The 20,592-nt window shown below is 36.4% G+C and overlaps 1 protein-coding gene across 7 annotated transcripts in view; it reads left to right on the forward strand.

Annotated features, from left to right (window-relative positions):
• The first annotated feature begins 9,344 nt into the window (after nucleotides 1-9,344).
• The window catches only part of LOC128982824 (TRPL translocation defect protein 14-like), a 191,853-nt gene continuing 180,605 nt past the window's right edge, over nucleotides 9,345-20,592 (forward strand). For 2 of the 7 annotated variants that reach the window (XM_054401841.1, XM_054401843.1), the window contains exon 1: nucleotides 9,348-9,588. In XM_054401841.1, the coding sequence (XP_054257816.1) occupies nucleotides 9,543-9,588 (46 nt within the window). In that variant the 5' untranslated portion in view covers nucleotides 9,348-9,542. Of the gene's footprint in view, nucleotides 9,589-20,592 lie in introns of all 7 variants that reach the window. The other 5 variants (XM_054401844.1, XM_054401845.1, XM_054401848.1 and 2 more) reach the window with 4 other exon arrangements.

The following is a 20,592-nucleotide window of genomic DNA, read 5'->3' on the forward strand; positions in this document are numbered from 1 at the left end:
ACGGTGCGTCGAACACCGTTTGCAAATTACGATCTGATTGTGTCCGGCAGCCACTTGTGGACGTATCAGTTTGGAAAAATTAGATATATAAACATAGTGAGCGTTTTCGGCTGACTCGCGATACAATAATAAATCTATGTGGTCCTGTTTCTCATCAACTACCCGTAGTGGTGTTATATCACAGCCTGGAGCTGTTTCGAAAACATTTACCGAGGTATTGGGATTATTCAATTCAAACTTTGCGATTGACGACACTGTCACAGGAAATTTTATTCCCTCAAAGTTGTATACGTGCTCATAGTCAACGAACGATTCTTCAGTCAAGACTGAATTTACATCTACGTTCGGGAGGTGTTTCACTAGTACACTATATTTAAAACATTTAGAGTCTGTATAACGAACATTGATTGTGGCTTTTCCTTTGTGTTGTACGTTTTGGCAGTACTGTGTATGCTTTCCCAGCGGGTTTCTTAAAAGTAAACCTACTTACTCTAAGCGTTAGTGTTGACGGATGGTCCAAGGTCCATCCAGACCCCTTCCCTTCAAATTCAGACTCCTCGGTGAGTAGCTTGGCACCGTCTTGGGCGAGAATGTCTTGGAGATCATCGCTGCCGCCGTAGACTGTCCTGGTAGATGTTTTGAAGTTGAATTCTTCTTGCGTTCCTTCATGTTGATGGTTGAAGACTGACAACACCACCATGTTGTATTTGAGACTGGGCGATGTTTTAAACTCTTCTCGAAGCAGTTTCTCAGCAACTGGAAGTGCAACACTCAGGAACGCTTTCGTGTCACGGTAGTAATCGTTGGGACTGTCAATGATAAAATCCCGACAACTTAGTAGACCTCTTTTCATATACAATTTTAGTCGAGGTGGTGTGTGGGCTGTTCCAGACTGCTGTGATGTGGTGGCGCTCTGTCGAGTCGTATGTAGTTGGACGTTTGTAGACGTTTCTGGAGTTTGTAGTCGGGAGGTTGGAGACACTTGAAGGGCTGCAGCCTCCTCGAATCTCTCGGCAAGTGGTGGGCTGCTGTTCCGTAGCTTCTTTCCTCTAGAAGACGTTTCCGGATGAGCAACGTCCTCATCAGAAGACGATGTAGATAGACGCAATCAAACTCGCAGCAGTATTGATAGTCTCCGTACTGATTCCAGACCAGATACTACTCCACCACCAGATACCAGATACTTTGTTATTTTATGTTATATATAAGTGGTCTTTCTGGTTTGTTAATTTAATAGTGAGGAATGAGAGTGGTTGAATGTTGGGTAGGAGTATGTTTCCTACCCTTGCTGAATTTTTTTGAATACACTTTAGTAGCAAGACCCATTTGCTGGTGTCTCGCTAACGCTTTCACTGATATAAAATATGCTTCATGACAATTGGAACATTCTATGAACTCCATCATAAAAGAACATTTAACACACTGATTCACACACACAAACACCGAGCACACAGTTGTTACTGCTACTCTGAGCACTGAGCGAATGAGTGCTGATCACAGAGTGCTGAGGGTATTTATGTCGGGGGTGTACCCTTGACACATGGTCGTCCTTAACCTGAATCGTACATTGCCATTGACCCATTTTGAGGGTTGCTCCCTCAACCCCCTTTTGTGTCCTCGACCTATTAGTGGATCAACTTCCTAGACCTCGAGGTGTGCATATAAACCCGTTGAGGATTACTGGGAGTACTCATTCTACTCTTGGTACTCGTACTCAACGAACCTTCCACACGCTGGTGAGTAGCAGTTGTTTGTCTCTCTTGATTACTAATTACTACTTCATTTCAGCTCTATTTTTTAAATAAAAAAGGTTTTCGTAAGAATTAACGATAGTTGGTAGTTTTATGAACTGCCACAGTCTTTTGCAAATTGTGCTAGCAGTTGTAGGAGACATTTTTCCAATTACTGCCTACGATATTTATCATGTTTACTGCGCGGCTCGGTTTTATTTGTAGGTTTCAGCGTGGTTTTGTGTATACATACGTTTTTTATAAACAAAAGTTGAAGCGTGTACGGGTTTTGTGAGTTTGACCATTGTACTTTTATGATGCATGCTAAACTTTATTTGGTTTACAGACCTCTTGTTTACTGTTTTCTAGTTACACTACACTACTTTTGGGTTGTAAAAGTAACAATAACAGTAAACAACTGTACATTTATTTTTATTTGAATAAATCGATTATTTCATCATCATCCAGTGAGCTGTACCCCGACGATGAAAGTGTTGATATCATTTGGTCCAACTCCTCTGGCAGTTCATCATCATCATCATCATCATCAGATATGATGATTGGTGATGATGGTGCAGGTCGTATGGCTTGTGGTGGTACGGTAGAGGTTGACGGCTCAGACGTGTCTGGGCGTGGCTGCAGCGGGGGGGAAGTGAGTATAGAACAGAGCGTTGTACACTGTTTTTTTGGAGGCGGGCCTTGTCCCTCTGTCGGTCTCTTTCCCCCACGGTATCGAATCAGAGATTCGTGGCGCATAGCTGCCGCCATTCTTCCAGCTGTAACAGGTTGTTTAGTTTAGAGTACAGTTTATCAAATCGGTGTTTTTATTACTGTGGATATTGGTGTGTCTTTGTTTACAAGTGTTGTATGAGTTTTAACATCAACTATAACATTGACAAAATAGTTTATCTGGTTTACAAAGAATACCGTTCACTGCCTAGTTGTTACAGAGTGTTTTTAACATCAAATACTTTTGTGGTTTTGGCTGGTATCGGAGTTTTGACAGTCGGTGGGAAAATATAGAGTAGTTACGCCTTGTAACATTATCAGATTTATTACTACTGTCATTCATGCTGTTAAGAGCGAGTTTACCGTAGTGCTGGATCGCAGGCTGTATTGGTTTCTTAGGAAGGTTGTTATTTTCTCGTATTTACTTTGACTACGTTTGTTAATCTTCAACTGCTCAAGTGTTATTCGGACAATACTACAATAGTATGTTTCATACCTAGGGCCAAAATTAGGTTTTGCCGGCTCGAGATATTTTTAAGTTTGAGACAAAGTCGAGAAATCGATCGAGTGCTGCAAAACCATTTCGGTCCGTGGTACGAACGCTATTTTTCACCAGCACCCTATTACCACTATTCACGACTATAGTCAACACAACGACAACTGGTTATGTGAAGAAATAATTTCAGGAATCAGCAAAAATAGAAATAAATAGTTGCTATGCAACGGTGATAGTAACACAATTCTATTGAAATGCTATGGATTTTGATTGTGTCTAAATGCATTCATGTTTTAAGTAAGCGGACAGCTGATTTTGCCGCCCCCGGCCTATAAAAACCTGCTCGGTCCCCAAATTACATGACAGCTGGCATGGCCAGCAAAACGTAACTTTCAGCCCGTATGTAATACAGCCAAAAACATCATAGTGTGGTAAAAAGCTCATTTAGCATTCGTACTAGATAAATAAACCCCGGTCTCCTAACACAAAGCAGTGGCAAGTGACACGATCGTGGCACTAACAGGATTATATGTTTCAGAACCATGTCTGCTGATCTCCGTACAAAACTGAACAAGCTGGAGGTTGTCAAGGGACCCTCTAGAATTGCAATGACCGACCGAGCTTACCAACCCTGCTGGCTACATAATCACAGCGGCACGATTACACAGCCACGCACAATACGGGATTAGCGTTATTCTAGAGATATTAGTGGACAACATTGTGAGGATGGTGTTTCTACCAAAACGGTTCGGACAAACTCTGTCCCAATCGGATGTAGATACGCTGGCTAACGGGACGTACAAAGTAAAATGTACCGGCGTCACCAACCGCTCTCCAAATGTTGTAATTTTTCAATGAGAAAAAAATATATACACATATTAACAGACATTTGTTATTATTCCACCACCTTATTTACCTGGTGAATAGCTGGTGACGTCTTCTACCACTTCGTACGTCTTTGATGGTACAACCTCGAAGTGGCGTCGAAGCTTCGCCAGAGCTTCTCTCCCCTCGGCGATGGACTCGAACTCAAACAAGACGTTGAAGATCATGTTTGAAACTGATGTTGAGTTTGGAGTACTTAGTCTTTATACTATCGGCTCCACTCACCGGCCATAACCCAAATTGCAGTTTTCGGTTACCTTGAACTGCACAAACCTTGGACTAATAACCGCATTGCAACTGCACTTGACATTACACAACGGACCCGCTAACCCACTGACTACACAAGGTCGCCGCACCGGTTCGCGGCCACTGCAACACACGAGATCGCAGTCTCCGCGCTAGATCACTTTTATTGTTAACATACCATGATGTTACCTCTAGGAGGAGGAAAGTCTTACTACTGAAATTAGAGTTTAGTATGAACATTGCTTAAAATTATATATTTTTTGGTAATTTTTACGCTTCATACATTAAAGAAGCCAAAACAAGTCTTTATCTCAATTTCTGACTTGTCTGTCAAGGCCCAGAAGGCATTTTACGTGGCCTTCTTCTCAAAAACTAGAGCATCGATCGTGATTCGATTTAAATAGTATTTTTGGATTCGGTGGATTGACACGAGTAACTTAAGCCATTAAAATATGGCCTCACTACTTTTGAATTAAAATAAGTTTTGTTCAAACCCCTAATTTTTTGCATTTTTGTCAAATTTAGGCTACTCCTATGTTTAGTGCAGTAAAAATAAGAGAAAAATGCCATAAACCTAAAAAAAAAAAATAGCACAACCAGGGAATTTGGTACAGATGTTGGGTGTACCTTCCTTTTAAACATACTAAAAGTCCTCTAAAATTGAAGCTGTGCTACGGCCGCCATATTGGAAAATGGCGGCAAATTTCTGTATTTTTCGCTATAGTGACTTTATTATTAGAGATACAGGAAAAAGCTAAGTATACAAAATGTAGTCCATCTAAAATCCATTTATAAATTTCCATTTATAAAAATCCATTTAGATAAATAGTCCATTTATCATCTTTCTCTAAACCCAACGGTTTTTGAGTTATTTGTGATTAAGTATATTTAGTTTTTTCTATTTATCAAAAATAGGTTAAACACATGGAAATTGACAGTTCCTTTCAAGGTTTAGGATAATTCATCCCATTTAGTTAAATAGTGTGATACTATAAAATCTTAAAATTTAACTTTATCTTATGAGTAAAACAACTCCGCCTCAGCAAACCTGCAGACTCAGCAATTTTCCATTTGATTGGATGTTTTATTAAATGTATATAGATAAAATTAGGTTCAACAGGTTTGCTGCTACAGGTAGGTTATTATAGTGTGTTTTTTTAGTAAAATATCAATGACTAAGTATCAAATAACTAATTTTCCAAGTTTTTGAAATTGTTTTTGATGCTATTAATAATTTCAGTAACAGTACCAGCCTAGACATCTTTGGTCTTTCTTCTCAGATGCTTAAAATAAGTAGTGCTTATATCTGTGAAGTTTTGGCTCATATCTTTAATTCATGCATTTCCAGTAATATTTTTCCAGATAAGTTTAAAGAGTCAAAGGTTGTTCGGGAACAGAAGCATTCCTGGGAATTACAGACCAGTAGCATTGGTTTGGTTCCCACAGTGTCAAAGGTCCTTGAGAGATTACTTTCGTGGCAGATCATCCATTTTTTAGAATCTAACAGTCTTTTGTCTGGTGTTCAGTTTGGCTTTCGAAAAGGCCAGTCAACCACAGATGCAGTGTTAATGTACATTCAAGATACTTTGGATGCGATGGAGTTGAAAAAGAGTGTTTGCTCCAAGTTCTTTGATCTCTCAAGGACTTTTGACACTGTGTCACATCAATTGTTGTTTAGAAAATTAAGATTTTTAGGTTTTAGTGATAGCGCAGTTGCATTGATGGGATCATATCTATGTGGTAGAAGTCAGGCAGTGTTCTTTGACGGTGTTCTGTCGGATTTAGTGGAGACTCATCATGGTGTTCCGCAAGGGTCGATCTTAGGACCTTTGTTGTTTATTATTTATGTTAATGATATGCCTTATAATTTACAGAATGAATGTGTTTCTTGTTATATGTATGCTGATGATGTGTGTCTAAATTTTAAAACACATATAAGGACTTACAGAATGGAATCACTGTTGGCTCTGTTAATACAATGGTAGACTGGTGTAATGTTAACAAACTATCCTTAAATTTAAATAAAACGCAAGACCTGAAAATTTCTTATGCTAACACAGATTCTCATCAACAACTTGTTAAATTTTTAGGTATCTTAATTCAGAGCAACTTGAAGTGGGATCACATATAGAATTTGTAGCTGTTAAAATATCCAAAGGTATGTTTATACCTATTAAGAAAACTAAAAAATGTTGTTTCAATGGAAGTTCTGCTTACTGTTTACTATAGCTACATACACTGTCATCTTACCTATGGGACCATTCTTTTGGCTAATTGTGGTTATGTAAAATCTTTATTTGTGTTGCAGAAGAGAGCTCTTAGATTAATTGCTGGTGTTCCACCGAAAACTCATTGTAAGCCCATTTTTAGTTGTTTATCTGTCATGCCTCTTATTTGTATATATTTTTCACTGTCTTATGTATTGTAAAAAGAACTTAAACACTTTGTCTTCCCACTGTGATGTCCATAGTTATAAGACCAGAAACTGTGCTAAACTAAGAAACTATTACTGTACTTATAGTATTACTCAAAAAAGCTTTAAATATTCCTCGATTAAGTTATTCAATCATCTACCAGATTATATTCAAGAGTTACCATTAGATAAATTTAAAATAGCTGTTAAGAATTTGTTATTGAAATACTGTTTTTATGACTTAGATGAATATTTTGACAATTGCTTTGACCTTTGAAATGTTTGATTAATTTACATATTGACGCAGCCTATACAGCATTGTATGATTTTTGTACATTGTTGTCTCGGAATAAAGATCGATTGATTTGATTTGATATGATACAGAATTGAAAACCGAAACAATAAGAATTAAAAATCTGTATCTGTACATTTTTAAGAGGAGTCAATATTCTCATAGTCCAGTAATCAATTTCGTAAAATACAAAAATACCATTAGCTGCTTCCAAACAAAACAGCTGTTACTGTTAACCTTAACAAACTTTGTTTTCAAGAGGAGTCGCAAGCAGTGAATTCGGCTTAGTTATATACATTTGAAATACTTACCTTTTGATTACTGCACATAGGCCTTTTTTTATAATAACTAAGCTAAACTAGTTTGTATACAATAACTATGCTACGCGAAGAATGGAATGGTTTTGTTCACGTCACTCTTTTCAACGTAATTTAATATGACCGTGAAAAGAAGTTAATGTATTTCATTTCTGTTCATTCAAACATAATATGAATTATTGTTCATTCGGTAACAAATTATGAACAGCTATTACTGGCAAAGGTGGACAAAATACCTATTGTAAAATTTAATTGCAGGTATCTGGTAGGCCTACAAAGTATTTCACGGTTTGTCAAAGTTTTAACCTTTGTGAATTTAAGCTAACCCATGAACAGTTTATAGTAGCCTACTTGAAAAGGTTGAGAAAAATACTAATGAACAACGTACAAAGAAGTCTGTTAGGCCTCTTGCACGTTACTCGGAATGGCCTTAATTTGCAGTTTCTTAGAACATCCTTTCACAACAAGCAATTCTTTAGGTGTCGGGCAACTTGGTTCATTTCACTTTTTTGTTCTAGTTTTTTTTTATTAAAATTTGTTTTTATGAACTATTTAATCAATTTACTCAACTAATAATTATGCTTTTCATACTAAATCTTTATTATTTAAAATATTTAAATCCTTTTTTAAATAATATTTTGTAATAACATTTATAAAATATTAATACAAAATATTTTATTAACATATTTTTAAGATACATTGGGGGTGTATGCATTTATAAAATATACTTTAAAGATTAAAAAAAATATTTGTAAAACATCCTGTGCTGTCTGGGATGCAAAACCCACATCGATGCGACATTATTTGTGTGCCTCTGGAAAAAAGGAAATTAAATCCTTGAAAGTATAATCATAGCCTTATTGGCTAGTATCTCTTTTTTAGCCTACTCTAGCTGCAGCCCATTGTAAAACTGTGAAGCAGTTTATGATTACATCGATTAGGAAAGGATGGATAGTACCATAGATTAAACATACTCCAAGTTTGGATGTATGGATGTATGTTTGTGACAAGTGAACGCGAAAAATACTGTTTGGATTGGGCTGAAATTTAGCATGATGATAGCTCACATTCCCGATTAACATATAGGCATATTCTTATTTCAAGGTTGAAGTTCGTTCGCTACGCTCACTCACCTTTTGGTTGCAAATTAGATGTTGTCATAAATGTAAAAGAAATAATAAATAGTGCTGCACCCTGTTGGTAATCCTTGTAACTTTAATGCTATTGAACATCATAGAACAACAGAACCAACTTGTTTAGTTGAAACAGCTGTTAAGATTCAATAATTCCATTTCTCATAAGGTTAACATGGGAAACTCCAGAGCCACGGGGCGGAGCCCGAAAGGATTTTTGAAATAAGAATATGCCTATATGATAATCGGGAATGTGAGCTATCATCATGCTAAATTTCAGCCCAATCCAAACAGTATTTTTCGCGTTCACTTGTCACAAACATACATCCATACATCTATACATCCATACATCCAAACTTTCTCATTTATATTATTATAGTAGGATTTCCCAACGGTTTACACCAGTTTACAAGAATGGATACAATGTTGTAGGATGGCAAAATTCATGCAACAGTAAAAGTGGTACAGTACAGTAAAAGTAGTACAGTAAAGTGGTAACAGCAAGAACATAATAGAATGAATAACAATTAACAAGTAATAAGTGTTAAAATTGTTAAGTGTTAATCTATGATTATGGACTTCAGCCTGACAAATTATTGCTGATACCTTTGACTATTAATACAACTTCTGTATCCAATAGTCAGCTAATACTCAGAATGTATACTATATTCCTAATACTGATAAAGTGATAAATAATATAATACCATAGATTAAATATTATCCCTTGTGTTGGTTGGTTACATGGTGGTGGTTAGTCTTTATATCACTTTCGGTTTTACTTCCGATATCGTTGGTAGCCTATTATTCAACTTAGGACTGGGGTTCACTTTACGATAATAAGCAACGAAAGTACAGTTTAAAATTAATTCAGACAGGTAAATTCCATGGTGGAAGGAAAATACAGGTAAAATCATCCGGATTCATATCGAAAGTCGATAAGTATTAACAATTGGACAAGTTTCAAAAGTTCGATATTTTTCGATATGTACCCTATGTACCAGATTATGTGAGTAAAGGCGGCCGTGGTCATTATCTATGATAAAACATACTCCGGTATTGTTATATAGGTTGGTCATACCTTCATACTTAAAAAAAACCACTGGCGCTCGCGCACATTCAAAGTAGAGCCAGCCAACCAACATCAGACAACCTTACCTTTCTTCTGCTGTCTGCTTTTCTTTCATTCAACATGGTCGTGATGAGTGGTGCGTGGTTTGTGCTGCTAGTAAGTGATTCGTATTTTAAGTCAACATGGACTCCTCAACAATGTTGATTCGTATTTTTATGTAGCAGTAAGAACAATGGAAAGCAAACAGAAGAGGCTTTATAAGGTTGTTCTGACCGGAGGTAATTTAACTTGTATATATTAGGGTAGATATCTAGCCTGTTTAAGGTAGGCCTAAACTTACATCATGACCTTTCTCACTGATCTGTCCCTTCAACTACTTATGCTATTAATACGCTAACTAAAATTGTATGTTTACACGTTATTTAGTTCTACAAAACATTTAAAAATCATACAATTTTTTATTCAAACATAACCTTCCCCGATTAGTCAGCACAAGGCTTTTAACTAAAAGGTTAAGCCCCTACATATTATTTACAGTACAATGGCATTACATTAAGTTATTCTCCAACTTAGTCAATTGGGCTGCACTTTACTTGACGTCCTACACTCATTCGATTGTTTTTTTCGATTCGATAGCCTATTTTCATTCGATTGTTTCATTCGATATATCGTTTGGTTAGTTAGGTTAGGTTAACCTTACCTAACTAACCAAACGATATATCGAATGAAGCAATCGATTAATCGATATATTGATCGATATTTTCATTCGAATGAATGTAGGACGTCAAGTAAAGTGCAGCCGTCAATTGGATCAATAACGATATTTAACCAATTCAATAAGTATAGGCTATTGATTACAAAACATTGTTTATTTTTTTCCAATGCAAACATTAAATTGACTTATAATTTGTTTAAAATTACTGAAATAATATTACAAATAAAAACAACAAATTCAATTCTAAAATAAACTATTTTTCCGGTTTTGTTACCCTCAAAAGTTATTAGCTCTAACTTAATGCTGGCGTGCTCACCCAAGGCCCCACTAGAAAAACAAGGCCATGCTGCGCTGCAGGATTCATGACGTCACACTAGTGGATGGATTTCATTGATAAATTCATTGCCATCACCATTCCCATATGTTTTAGGTAAATAAACAAGCTGGCTGTTTGTAAGATTTTAATGGTAAGATTTTAGTAACTTACAACTATCCACCACTGTGACGTAGTGTTGCGCTGCCCCTGCTGCAGCATGGCCTGTTTTTTCTAGTGGGGCCTTGGCTCACCCGACCTGCCTGGATGGGTTCAACTCTGCCCGCAGCGGCTTACCACCAACAGAATGTCGTCAATTTATTTGAGAAACCCTTTCTCCCTTGTATCTATATTGTAAACACAATCCTAAACGATATATTTATCCGTGTATATTTATCAAAACCCGTACAAGCCCTAGCATACGCTAACATGGATTTAAACAGGTTCTATCACCCAATAAAGGATTTTTACAGATAAACTGATTAAAGAGAGGGTTAACCGCTAAATAAATGCTCTGAATAATAGTAAACTCTAACTTATTAAGAATAAATAACTGAATACTCCAGGGAACTTCACTAGAACCCACTATAGCACAACGCAAATTACGTTTCGGATTCGGCAAAATCACTGTACACAAACACCAACACGTCCTAACACAGGTAATCGCTGGGTCTGAATGTCCCTCACATCCCCCTTCCTTCCCCCTCTCTAATCCTCTAGGTGTGGCAGCAAACCTTTGGTGTAGGCTACTTGATAAACCTAATTTTATTTATACACATTTAACTAACATCCAATCAGTCAAATTGAAATATACTGAGCAGGGTGTCTACCAACCGGGGAAACCGGGAATTGTACTTAAATTTTTACTGGCCATGAAATGTACGGGAATTGTGTCCTTAAATGCCAGACTATGTCCTTAAATTTTTAATTGGCCATAATTTTATTGATCGCTAGTTGGTTAGGAGCACATAAAAGGTTTATCAGACGTTTGTTTACATTTTCATAATTTATTACTAGAGTAATTATGCAATAAAAATCCCATTAACAATCTCAAACCCATTAATATTTTATCACCACAATCAAGTGTCAAGTCAAGTACTTCCAAGAACTGTTGATTCAGCAGCTAGCTCATAAAAGTTGTATCACTTTTATTCCTTTACAACTTCTTTTTTTATTACTAGGGTGATTATTATTAGATCTCAAACCTATTTTATCGTGAAAATAATAGCTTTATAATGGCTTTTAAATTTCACTTCTTACTTGTACTTTGGCTTGAAGATCAATTTGCCGCGGCCAGTGCCTAGTGCCATAAAACTGTTTATGGTTTCATATTAAACATTTAAATAATCTACAGTCTTATTTTGTAAGTTAAACCCTTTTTTATAGATATTTTATCTTTCAATTGACAAAACCACAATTGTTGTTTGCATTAATGTTTTATCACTATGTAGGCCTGCTTGGTTTCAAATTATGTCGTTGCATTTTCTGTATCTTTGTCTTATATTGTTGGCTATCCAGGTTTCAATGTTTTTTGTTTCCCATATATTTATTTATTGAGTTGTATGCTTTAAGCAATCAAAATCTTATGAACTACAATGATGATAGTGACTTTGATGCTATTATAACCTCATTGTTTGTTACTCAGTTTATATATGCCCTCCTAAATAATTAGGTCTAGGCCTGGGTATTTTGATTCTTGAAAGAGCTGTGAAATATATTAAGAAAATGTAATTGAGCCTAAGATAAACAACTAATGATTGCTATGTGTCGATATTAACTTTGCAAATGAAAATACAATAATCTTACTCTGTGCTTATTGCTTATTAATAGCCGCTTACCATACCTTGATTTTGTACTAAGAATTGAGTAACAATATGCATTAAAGATTTTTTTTCAAAAGTAGTCGAGAACCCTCAGTGCGGCCCTCAGAAGTTTTGCGGTTGGCAGTCTTTTTTCGGTGATATAAAATTCATACACTAGTCTCTGAACAACACATTCATCAAAATTGTCCAATCCGGTGATGGGTTTCTGTCTGTTTCTGTTCTTATTAGGGGTCATAAAAGATTTGTTATCATCTTCACTTACTCAAATGGCGTCCAATTCCTTGTTAATCCGCGAAATAGTGCGTTGAGACACTCCTGTAGCTACGGCGGTCCGGTCTCTCGCCTTCTGCAATGGTATGGTCACTCCATTGGCGCCCTCTTCTCTCATGAATTTGTACACTTTAGACACTATTTCCCTACTTTGGCTAGTTAACACTTTTCCCCCAGTCCCTAACTTAGATTTCAAGTCTGCCATTTTTAATTACAAATAAATGAATGAATGAATGAATGAATTATTTCTTTATTCCAACAAATTACGGTATTTACAAAATATGTACACAAATATTTAAAGGAAGAACAAAAACATAAGTGAATTTAAAAGAATAAAATTAAATAAACCTTTACATTACATCTATGGTAAAAAAAAAAAACTTACATGTTAATAGGGAATAAGCCGACATGGGCAGCGAGCCTGTGCGTCGACTGCAGTTGCTTCCAAACATACATTATTTATCAAATGCAATAAATAAATAAATGACAGGAGAAATGATGAGGTGAAAAAATGATGTGATGGAGTTACAAGAAAAAAAAAATTAAAATTGTGAAATGAATGGCTACGTGAAAAAATATTAGGTGGCATAACTAAGTTTAAATAAAAATAAATGAAATGTAATATATTCTTTACATTAAAATACACACATCTAAAACCACTGCGATGCGACACTCCACTAGCAAAGCTGACGACTGACTAATAAAGCAGAGTGTTTAGGAATTCCCCTGGGTTTTCATAACAATACCACATCGTATTAGTCATCCTATTAGTATTAGAATGATGTTAGTCATCGTTTGGATGCGCCAACCCCGTGAGTCAGCGGTGGAATGTTTGCAGAAAGATCTTTGCCTAGCTTCCACCCACCCCCCGTCTACACGGCCACGCCGTGGCGCGCCAGGCCCAAGTGCCAACTTAGCTGTAACTACCTGTATATATATACCTATATATATTATACCTAAGGTATATATTAAAGAAAGCATACTAACTCAGTACCCTGAAATTATTTTTTATTTTTTAAAACTCTACATGTTTCGACCTTTAGGCCATTTACAAGAGTAACATATTTAACCTCACTTTAAACACAACAAATTGACAAATAGTAATAAATAAACGTCATTTGACGATTTGATGATCTTGACATATGATTTTTCTTTTTCTTAATATTTATGGTTAGGATAATCTTTGGTCATGAAATTTTATCATACTGTATATATATATATTGATAGTTCTGTTCACTTTTTAGGGCTACTTTTTCAATTAATAAGCAAAATAATAAAAACCAGAGTACCCTGAAATTCATTTTGTATATATATATACATATATACTAGCTGACCCGGCGAACTTCGTATCGCCTAAGTTATAGGTTTCCCCTAAGACAGACCGATGGAAAGAAAGTACCGTTACGTTTAATTTTCAAGATGATCTCGTTCGCATCGCTCAATCACGTCCTGGTTGAAGTTCGTTCGCTGCGCTCACTCACCTTTGGGTTGAAGTTCGTTCGCTGCGCTCACTCACCTTTGGGTTGGAGCTCGTTCGCTACGCTCACTCACCTTTAGGTTGGAGCTCGTTCGCTGCGCTCACTTGCCTTCAGGTTAGCTCGTTCGCTACGCTCACTCGCCTCCAGGTTGAAGTTCGTTCGCTACACTCACTCACCTTTTGGTTGCAAATTAGCTGTTGTCATAAATGTAAAAGAAATAATAGTGCTGCACCCTGTTGGTAATCCTTGTAACTTTAATGCTATTGAACATCATAGAACAGAACCAACTTGTTTAATTGAAACAGCTGTTAAGATTCATTAATTCCATTTCTCATAAGGTTAACATGGGAAACTCCAGAGCCACTGGGGCGGAGCCCTTTTAAGAATTTCGAAACGGGAAATAGTTTACGTCCGATTCGCATACCTACAGAATTTACACACCAAATTTCATAACGATCGGTGAAGTCGTTCCGGAGGAGTTTGCAGACAAGCACTGTGACACGAGAATTTTATATATTAGATACATATATTTGATTATGGTTTTTTTTTATTTATCTTTCTCTTGACGTTCGTGTTAAATATTCTTTGATTTTAAAATTTTGTCAAAGGTATATAGTATTTTGTTTCTTTACTTTAATCGTATTGATTAGGCCTATATTCGTTGGATCTTCCTTGTAGCTGCAGTATATATGATATTCTTCTTTTGTATCTAATTTATTTCCTTTTGATCCGTAGTCCAAAACTGTCATATCTGTTTCAATTTTAGTGAATTTATGATTCTCATTAAGCATGTGCTCTGCGACATTACTTTTCATACTAGTTACATTCTTTGATTTAAACGCTTGTACATGTTCTTTATATCTACAGTTAAATGACTTTCCTGTCTGTCCAATGTACTTTTCACAATCTGAACATTTAATTTTGTAGATACCAGATGTTGTGACCGTACTATTAAAATACACGCACATTGTAACTTATATAACTTTATTTTTACAACATAGATGTTTTTGTAATGTAATGTTTTTTAAAAGTAACAATAACAAGTGTTTTCTATTTAATATTTATCAACAGCTGACTATATAGAATAAAGATTATGACACTCTCCCTCACTTATTGAGAAGAACATAAACTATTTTTGAACGATAAAGTCTCGTAACCAAGGTGGCTGTCGTCGTTGTCTTATTGGTCGTGGAGAGCGAACTGGAATGTTAACTTCTGTAGGTTGGTCTGGTTCTGGTTCAATATGTTCGGGTCTTTGATCAGGATAAGATGGAGTTTGGTTTGGAAGTCTTGGTAAGGTACATCGAATGATTGCTTAGGTCCAAATGTTACCATCTTTTCTTTCATTACTAGAGTTGGTCTAAGCTGGTTAATGTGTCTCTTGATATTTCTTCCACTATCGAATGTTACTATGTAATGTCTTTTTCCTAGCTTCTTCTTTATTACTCCAAACTGCGAAACTTGTCTGTTGTTACTGTACATTTGAACTTGCACTCTCTCCCCCTCTTGAATCGATCTGACAGGTTTTAAAACAGGCTGGATATTTGATTTAGGGTGTTGATAAGGAAATATGGCATCCAGTCGAATCCTTAGTTTTCTATTGAGGTAGAGTTCAGCAGGGGTTTGGTTGCTAGCTAATGGAGTAGCTCTATAACGGAATAAGATTCTTCTCACTTTGTCTGTCAGGGTTCCAGGTTCTTCAGAAGCTGACTTTAATTTGTTCTTCAGGGTTTGTACGTTGCGTTCTGCAAGGCCATTTGTCGCTGGATGCCCAGGGGCGATGAACTTTTGGAAAATGCTGTTGATCTTGCAGTAAGCTCTGAATTCTTCACTTGTAAATATTGTAGCATTATCAGAAACGCATTCTTTCGGATACCCATGTGTAGCAAATATCTTGTTTAACAGATTGATTGTGTTTGAAAATGTGGGAGCTTCCTTCAACACTTCGATTTCAGCCCATTTGGATCTTGCGTCAATCAATACAAACAAGAAAGTAGTGATTTTCATAAGGGCCGGCATAATCTATATGTATGCGGTCCCAGTTATTTTCAGGTAGGTTCCACGGATGTACTGACACTTTAGGTGGACTTGCTTTCACTAGGGCACAACTTTTACATCCTTTAACTAGTCTTTCGATTTCACCGTCAATTCCTGACCAGTAAACATAGCGTCGAGCGAGTTGCTTCATTTTGGTTATTCCCAGATGAGTTTCATGAAGTTCACTGAGTATTTTGGAGCGTAAAGATGTTGGAATTACAATTCTGTCTTTTTGAAACAATATACCGTCAAGTAGGGTGTATTCTGAGTCAGTAGAATTTTATTTTCAGGGTTTGAACTATTCCATTCATTTCATGGTCGTTTGCGGTTTCTTCTTTGATTGTCTTTGAAGTTATTTCACAGTTGGATACTTGAAAAAGTGATTGAGAATAAAGCTGGTTCACTTCTTCCCCGATTTCTTGATCTGTTGAACTACTGCATGTTTTGACTGGAGATCTTGATAAACAATCTACATTTTGATTGCTACTCCCCTTCTTGAATCGAACAATGTAATCAAATCCGGAGAGGAATGAAGCGTATCGCAGCAGGCGAACTGACGTCATCTGTGGTAGAGCTTTATTTTGGTGAAAAATCCTTGTCAATGGTTCATTGTCTGTAACTAAAATGAACTTCTTGCCAAGTAGGTAGTTATAGAAATGGTTCACACCAAAGATTATCGCCAATGCCTCTCGATCAAGTTGACTATAGTTCATTTCACTCGGATTCGAAGAACGAGACGCGTATGCTATCGGACGTTCTACTCCTTCGATTTCATGACTTAGTACAGCTGCGACACCTGTAGGACTAGCATCAGTTGTCAGGATGAGGTTTAGGTTAGGGTCGAATGGAATTATCACTCTGTCACTGCAGAGTTCCGATTTGAGTTTTAGAAATGCAGATTCACAAGTAGCTGTACACATCCATGGTTCTAATTTCTTCAGTAGACATCTAAGTGGAAATGTCATTGTAGAAAAATCTGGTACAAATCTTGAGTAGTATGTAACCAACCCAAAAATCTTTTGAGTTCCTCGACATTGTGTGGACGTGGCATATCTTGAATCGCTTGAAGTTTGGATGGAGACTTGCTGATTTTGTTATGTTGAACAACATGACCAAGGTATTCCACTTTTTCAGTCATAAAAGTGCATTTATTTCTGTTTACATGCAAGTTGTAGTCGGACAGTCGTTGAAGACATGCTTGTAGGTTTTGAAGGCACTCATCGAATGTGTTTCCATGAACAATGATATCGTCAAAATAGGCTTCTGTTTTCTTTAGTCCCATGAGGATTTGATATGATTAGATATGATCCGATTGAATTTGGCTGGAGCAGTTTTTATTCCAAAACTGAGTCTGTGGATCCTGTATGTACCTCTGTGTGTCGAATAGTTTGAATTTGACTACTATCTTCATCAACTTGCAGGTGTAAATAAGCTTTAAATAAATCAAGCTTACAAAAGTACTTAGAGTTTCTCAGGCTGTTGAGCACGTCATCGATGCGACGTATTGGATGATTTGCTTGTACTAATCTGTCGTTAACCCCACATTTGTAGTCAACGCATAGGCGGATTCCGCCGTTAGGTTTGGGTATTACAACAAGAGGTGATCCCCAATCCGAAGTTGTGACTTTGGAAATTATTCCTTCAGCTTCAAGTGTATCTAGTTCCTTTTCAACTTGTTCTCGTAGTGCATATGGCACATCTCTTTCCCTCTTAAAGATCGGTTTTGCGCCTTCTCGAAGTTGCAGGGAGACTTTAAAGTTCGGAACGCATCCTACTTTTTCTTCAAAATGGGGCAAAATTACTTAAAATTTCGTTATTGAATTTACACTGTGAATCAGAACGTGGTTTGAAGGTCTCTGAAACATTTCCTCATACACCTGTCGAAGCTCGATTTCTAACCCTCTAATCCACTGTCTACCTAACAAAGCGTCATGTCCTGCAGGTACGATGTGTAGAGGTCGTACGGAACGAGGTGAAGCTTGGAGGGGAATAGTGGTGTGGCGGGGGAAGTGTCGCTATGCGAGGCGACAATCGGCTCGTCTCCTACCCCCACCATGGATTTCCCCGCTTTAGACCGTTCCCGCCGAAAATCTCAGGCTTCACCTCGTTCCGCACGACCTCTAGTTCACCATCTATCTGTTTACCATTGTAAGATACAGTAACAGATACCTTCCCAACAGGTTTAATGATGTTACCTGTGTATGAACGAAAGCAAACATTAGAATTCTGTAGGGAAGGCCAAGCTTGAGTTTCTTGAAATCACTTTCTGAAAGTAGGGAAAATTTTGCACCGGAATCGACTTCAAAACGTTGACGTTTGCCGTTTAATTCTACATCAATGAGGTATTTGTCGAGGTCAGGAGTCATTTCAAAAAGGTCTACTACAGTACAATTCATGCTATGAATGCCGTATGTTGGGTCATGAAAAGGTTGATTGAACTGTTCACTATTAGTATCTGAATTTCAATACGGTTCAACTGAATCTACTTTTGAATTTTGAGTAGTGATTGAATGCAAACTTTTGATACATGACCTTTCCTTTTGCAGTTATTACACGAGAGCGTCTTATAATCTACTCTACAGTTACTTGCCTTGTGACTATTTCTACCACATCGCAAACATACGTTTTCAATTCCCAAGGCCTTGAAGTCGATGTACCTTTTTCGGGAGACAGATCTAGACGATCTAGACTTGTAGTTTTCAGGTGAAGATCTGTTGTTTTAATTAAATCTTCTGTTTCCTGGATCTTTCGAACGGTCTCTAGAAGTTCTGTAACTGCTGGAAATCACATTAGTAGATTCGGTAGAAGTAAAATGTTAAAATTTGTTAAAAGTTGTTGTTAATGTCTGATTAGGTTTAGAAAGTTCTTTGCTGTCAAGTTTTGATGCCTCTAAAGCAATAGCCTTGTTGAGTATTTCGTCAAAACTAGAGAGATTTGATTGTAAAATCTGTTCTTTAAGCCAATCATCTCGAAGGCCACGGATGAACTGGGCTCGTAAAAATACATCAGAGATTGAATTTGTTTTCTCGCATTCACATTTAATTGTAAACTCACAATCGACCAAGTCTCGCTGAAGTGAGGCTACGAAATCTGATATTGACTGACCATTCTTTTGATAAATGTTCAAAAAGTAATGTTGAGAAACGACTACATTTTTCTTAGGAACAAGCAATTGAGTTAGAACTTTGACAAGATCATCATAAGGTAAGTTTTTTATTGGTTTCTCTGGGCCTAGAAAAGCTGATAGGGCATTGCAATGTACTGACCAATAGATACACATAAGATTTGAGCAATACTTTCCTTTTGAGTAATTTTCAAAACGTTCTAGATAATTACAAAACGTTTCACGTCTAGGTTCGAAATTTTCAAATGGAGCATTTGTAAGACTTACTGATACCTCCGACTTCTCATGCCTTGTGAAATGTGAGAATAATTGTTGAAACTGTTCTTGTTGTTGCTGTTGAAAAACTTGTAGGAATTCCTTGAATTGGTTAGCATCCATTGTGTTCAGTCAAATGTGATGAAAGTAGTGTAGGTTGAATGATTGAAACAGATTGAATAATAATTACAGATTATTTGAACGTGTAAAATGTCATTATTTCGGTTTTTACTTGTCGCCAAAAAGTGTTGTGACCGTACTATTAAAATACACGCACATTGTAACTTATATAACTTTATTTTTACAACATAGATGCCAATATAGAATAATTAATTTATAAAACTCATTTTAAGTAAACTTAATAAAAAAATATTGTGTTAAAAATATACGGTAACTTATATATATATCATAATAACACCAGAGTTCTCATATTTTGATGTTACAGCTTGGTTGTTATCTTTTTTGGCTCTTTTATTAATTACTTCTAATGCGTTGTCTGGTTCTGTAACTTACATTTAATTTAGAATTTTGAATGTTTTCCTGATTGCTCTATTGAATTTACTATTATGGTTATTGAATTACTATAATGGTATTTCTTTTGTCTATGCTATTACTAGCTCAATACTGTCCTTCGTACGGGTTGGCGTATAAGAATAAAATGCTTATTGCAGTTATTCTCATGCTTTGTGTTTGCAACGGAAGAGGACACAGTTTGAGAAAATTTGGTTCTTTTAATTTACGGAAGCTATAGTATAACACATGTACCATAGCAATAATGTTCTACCTCTACACATAAACAATAAAAAAAGTAAATTATCGAATATTCACACAATATCAAAACATCATTTACCTATAAATTAAAAACATAAACTTAACTGTAAACAATCCTACTTCTACAGTTCTCATTAATCACAGCTTTTTGTTACGGCTTGGTTGAAATTAGCTATGTTGTCATAAAAAAATAATAGTGCTGCACCCTGTTGGTAAACCTCAAAACTTGTAATAATATTGAATATCATAGAACAACTTGTGTAATTGAAACAGCTGACAAAACCCCTTTTAAATATGAATACCGGTACTCATAAGGTTAACATGGGAAACTCAGAGCCACTGGGGTGGAGCCCGAAAGGATTTTTGAGATAAGAATATGTCTATATGTTAATCGGGAATGTAAGCTATCATCATAGGTACTAAATTTCAGCCCAATCCGACCATTAGTTAAAGCGTGATTGACCTTCAAACAAACAAACAAACACACAAACTTTCA

Source organism: Macrosteles quadrilineatus, unplaced genomic scaffold, assembly GCF_028750875.1.
Source record: "Macrosteles quadrilineatus isolate MER2022 unplaced genomic scaffold, UCM_ALF_1.0 Scaffold_1__1_contigs__length_201487025, whole genome shotgun sequence".
NCBI classification, from domain to species: domain Eukaryota; kingdom Metazoa; phylum Arthropoda; class Insecta; order Hemiptera; family Cicadellidae; genus Macrosteles; species Macrosteles quadrilineatus.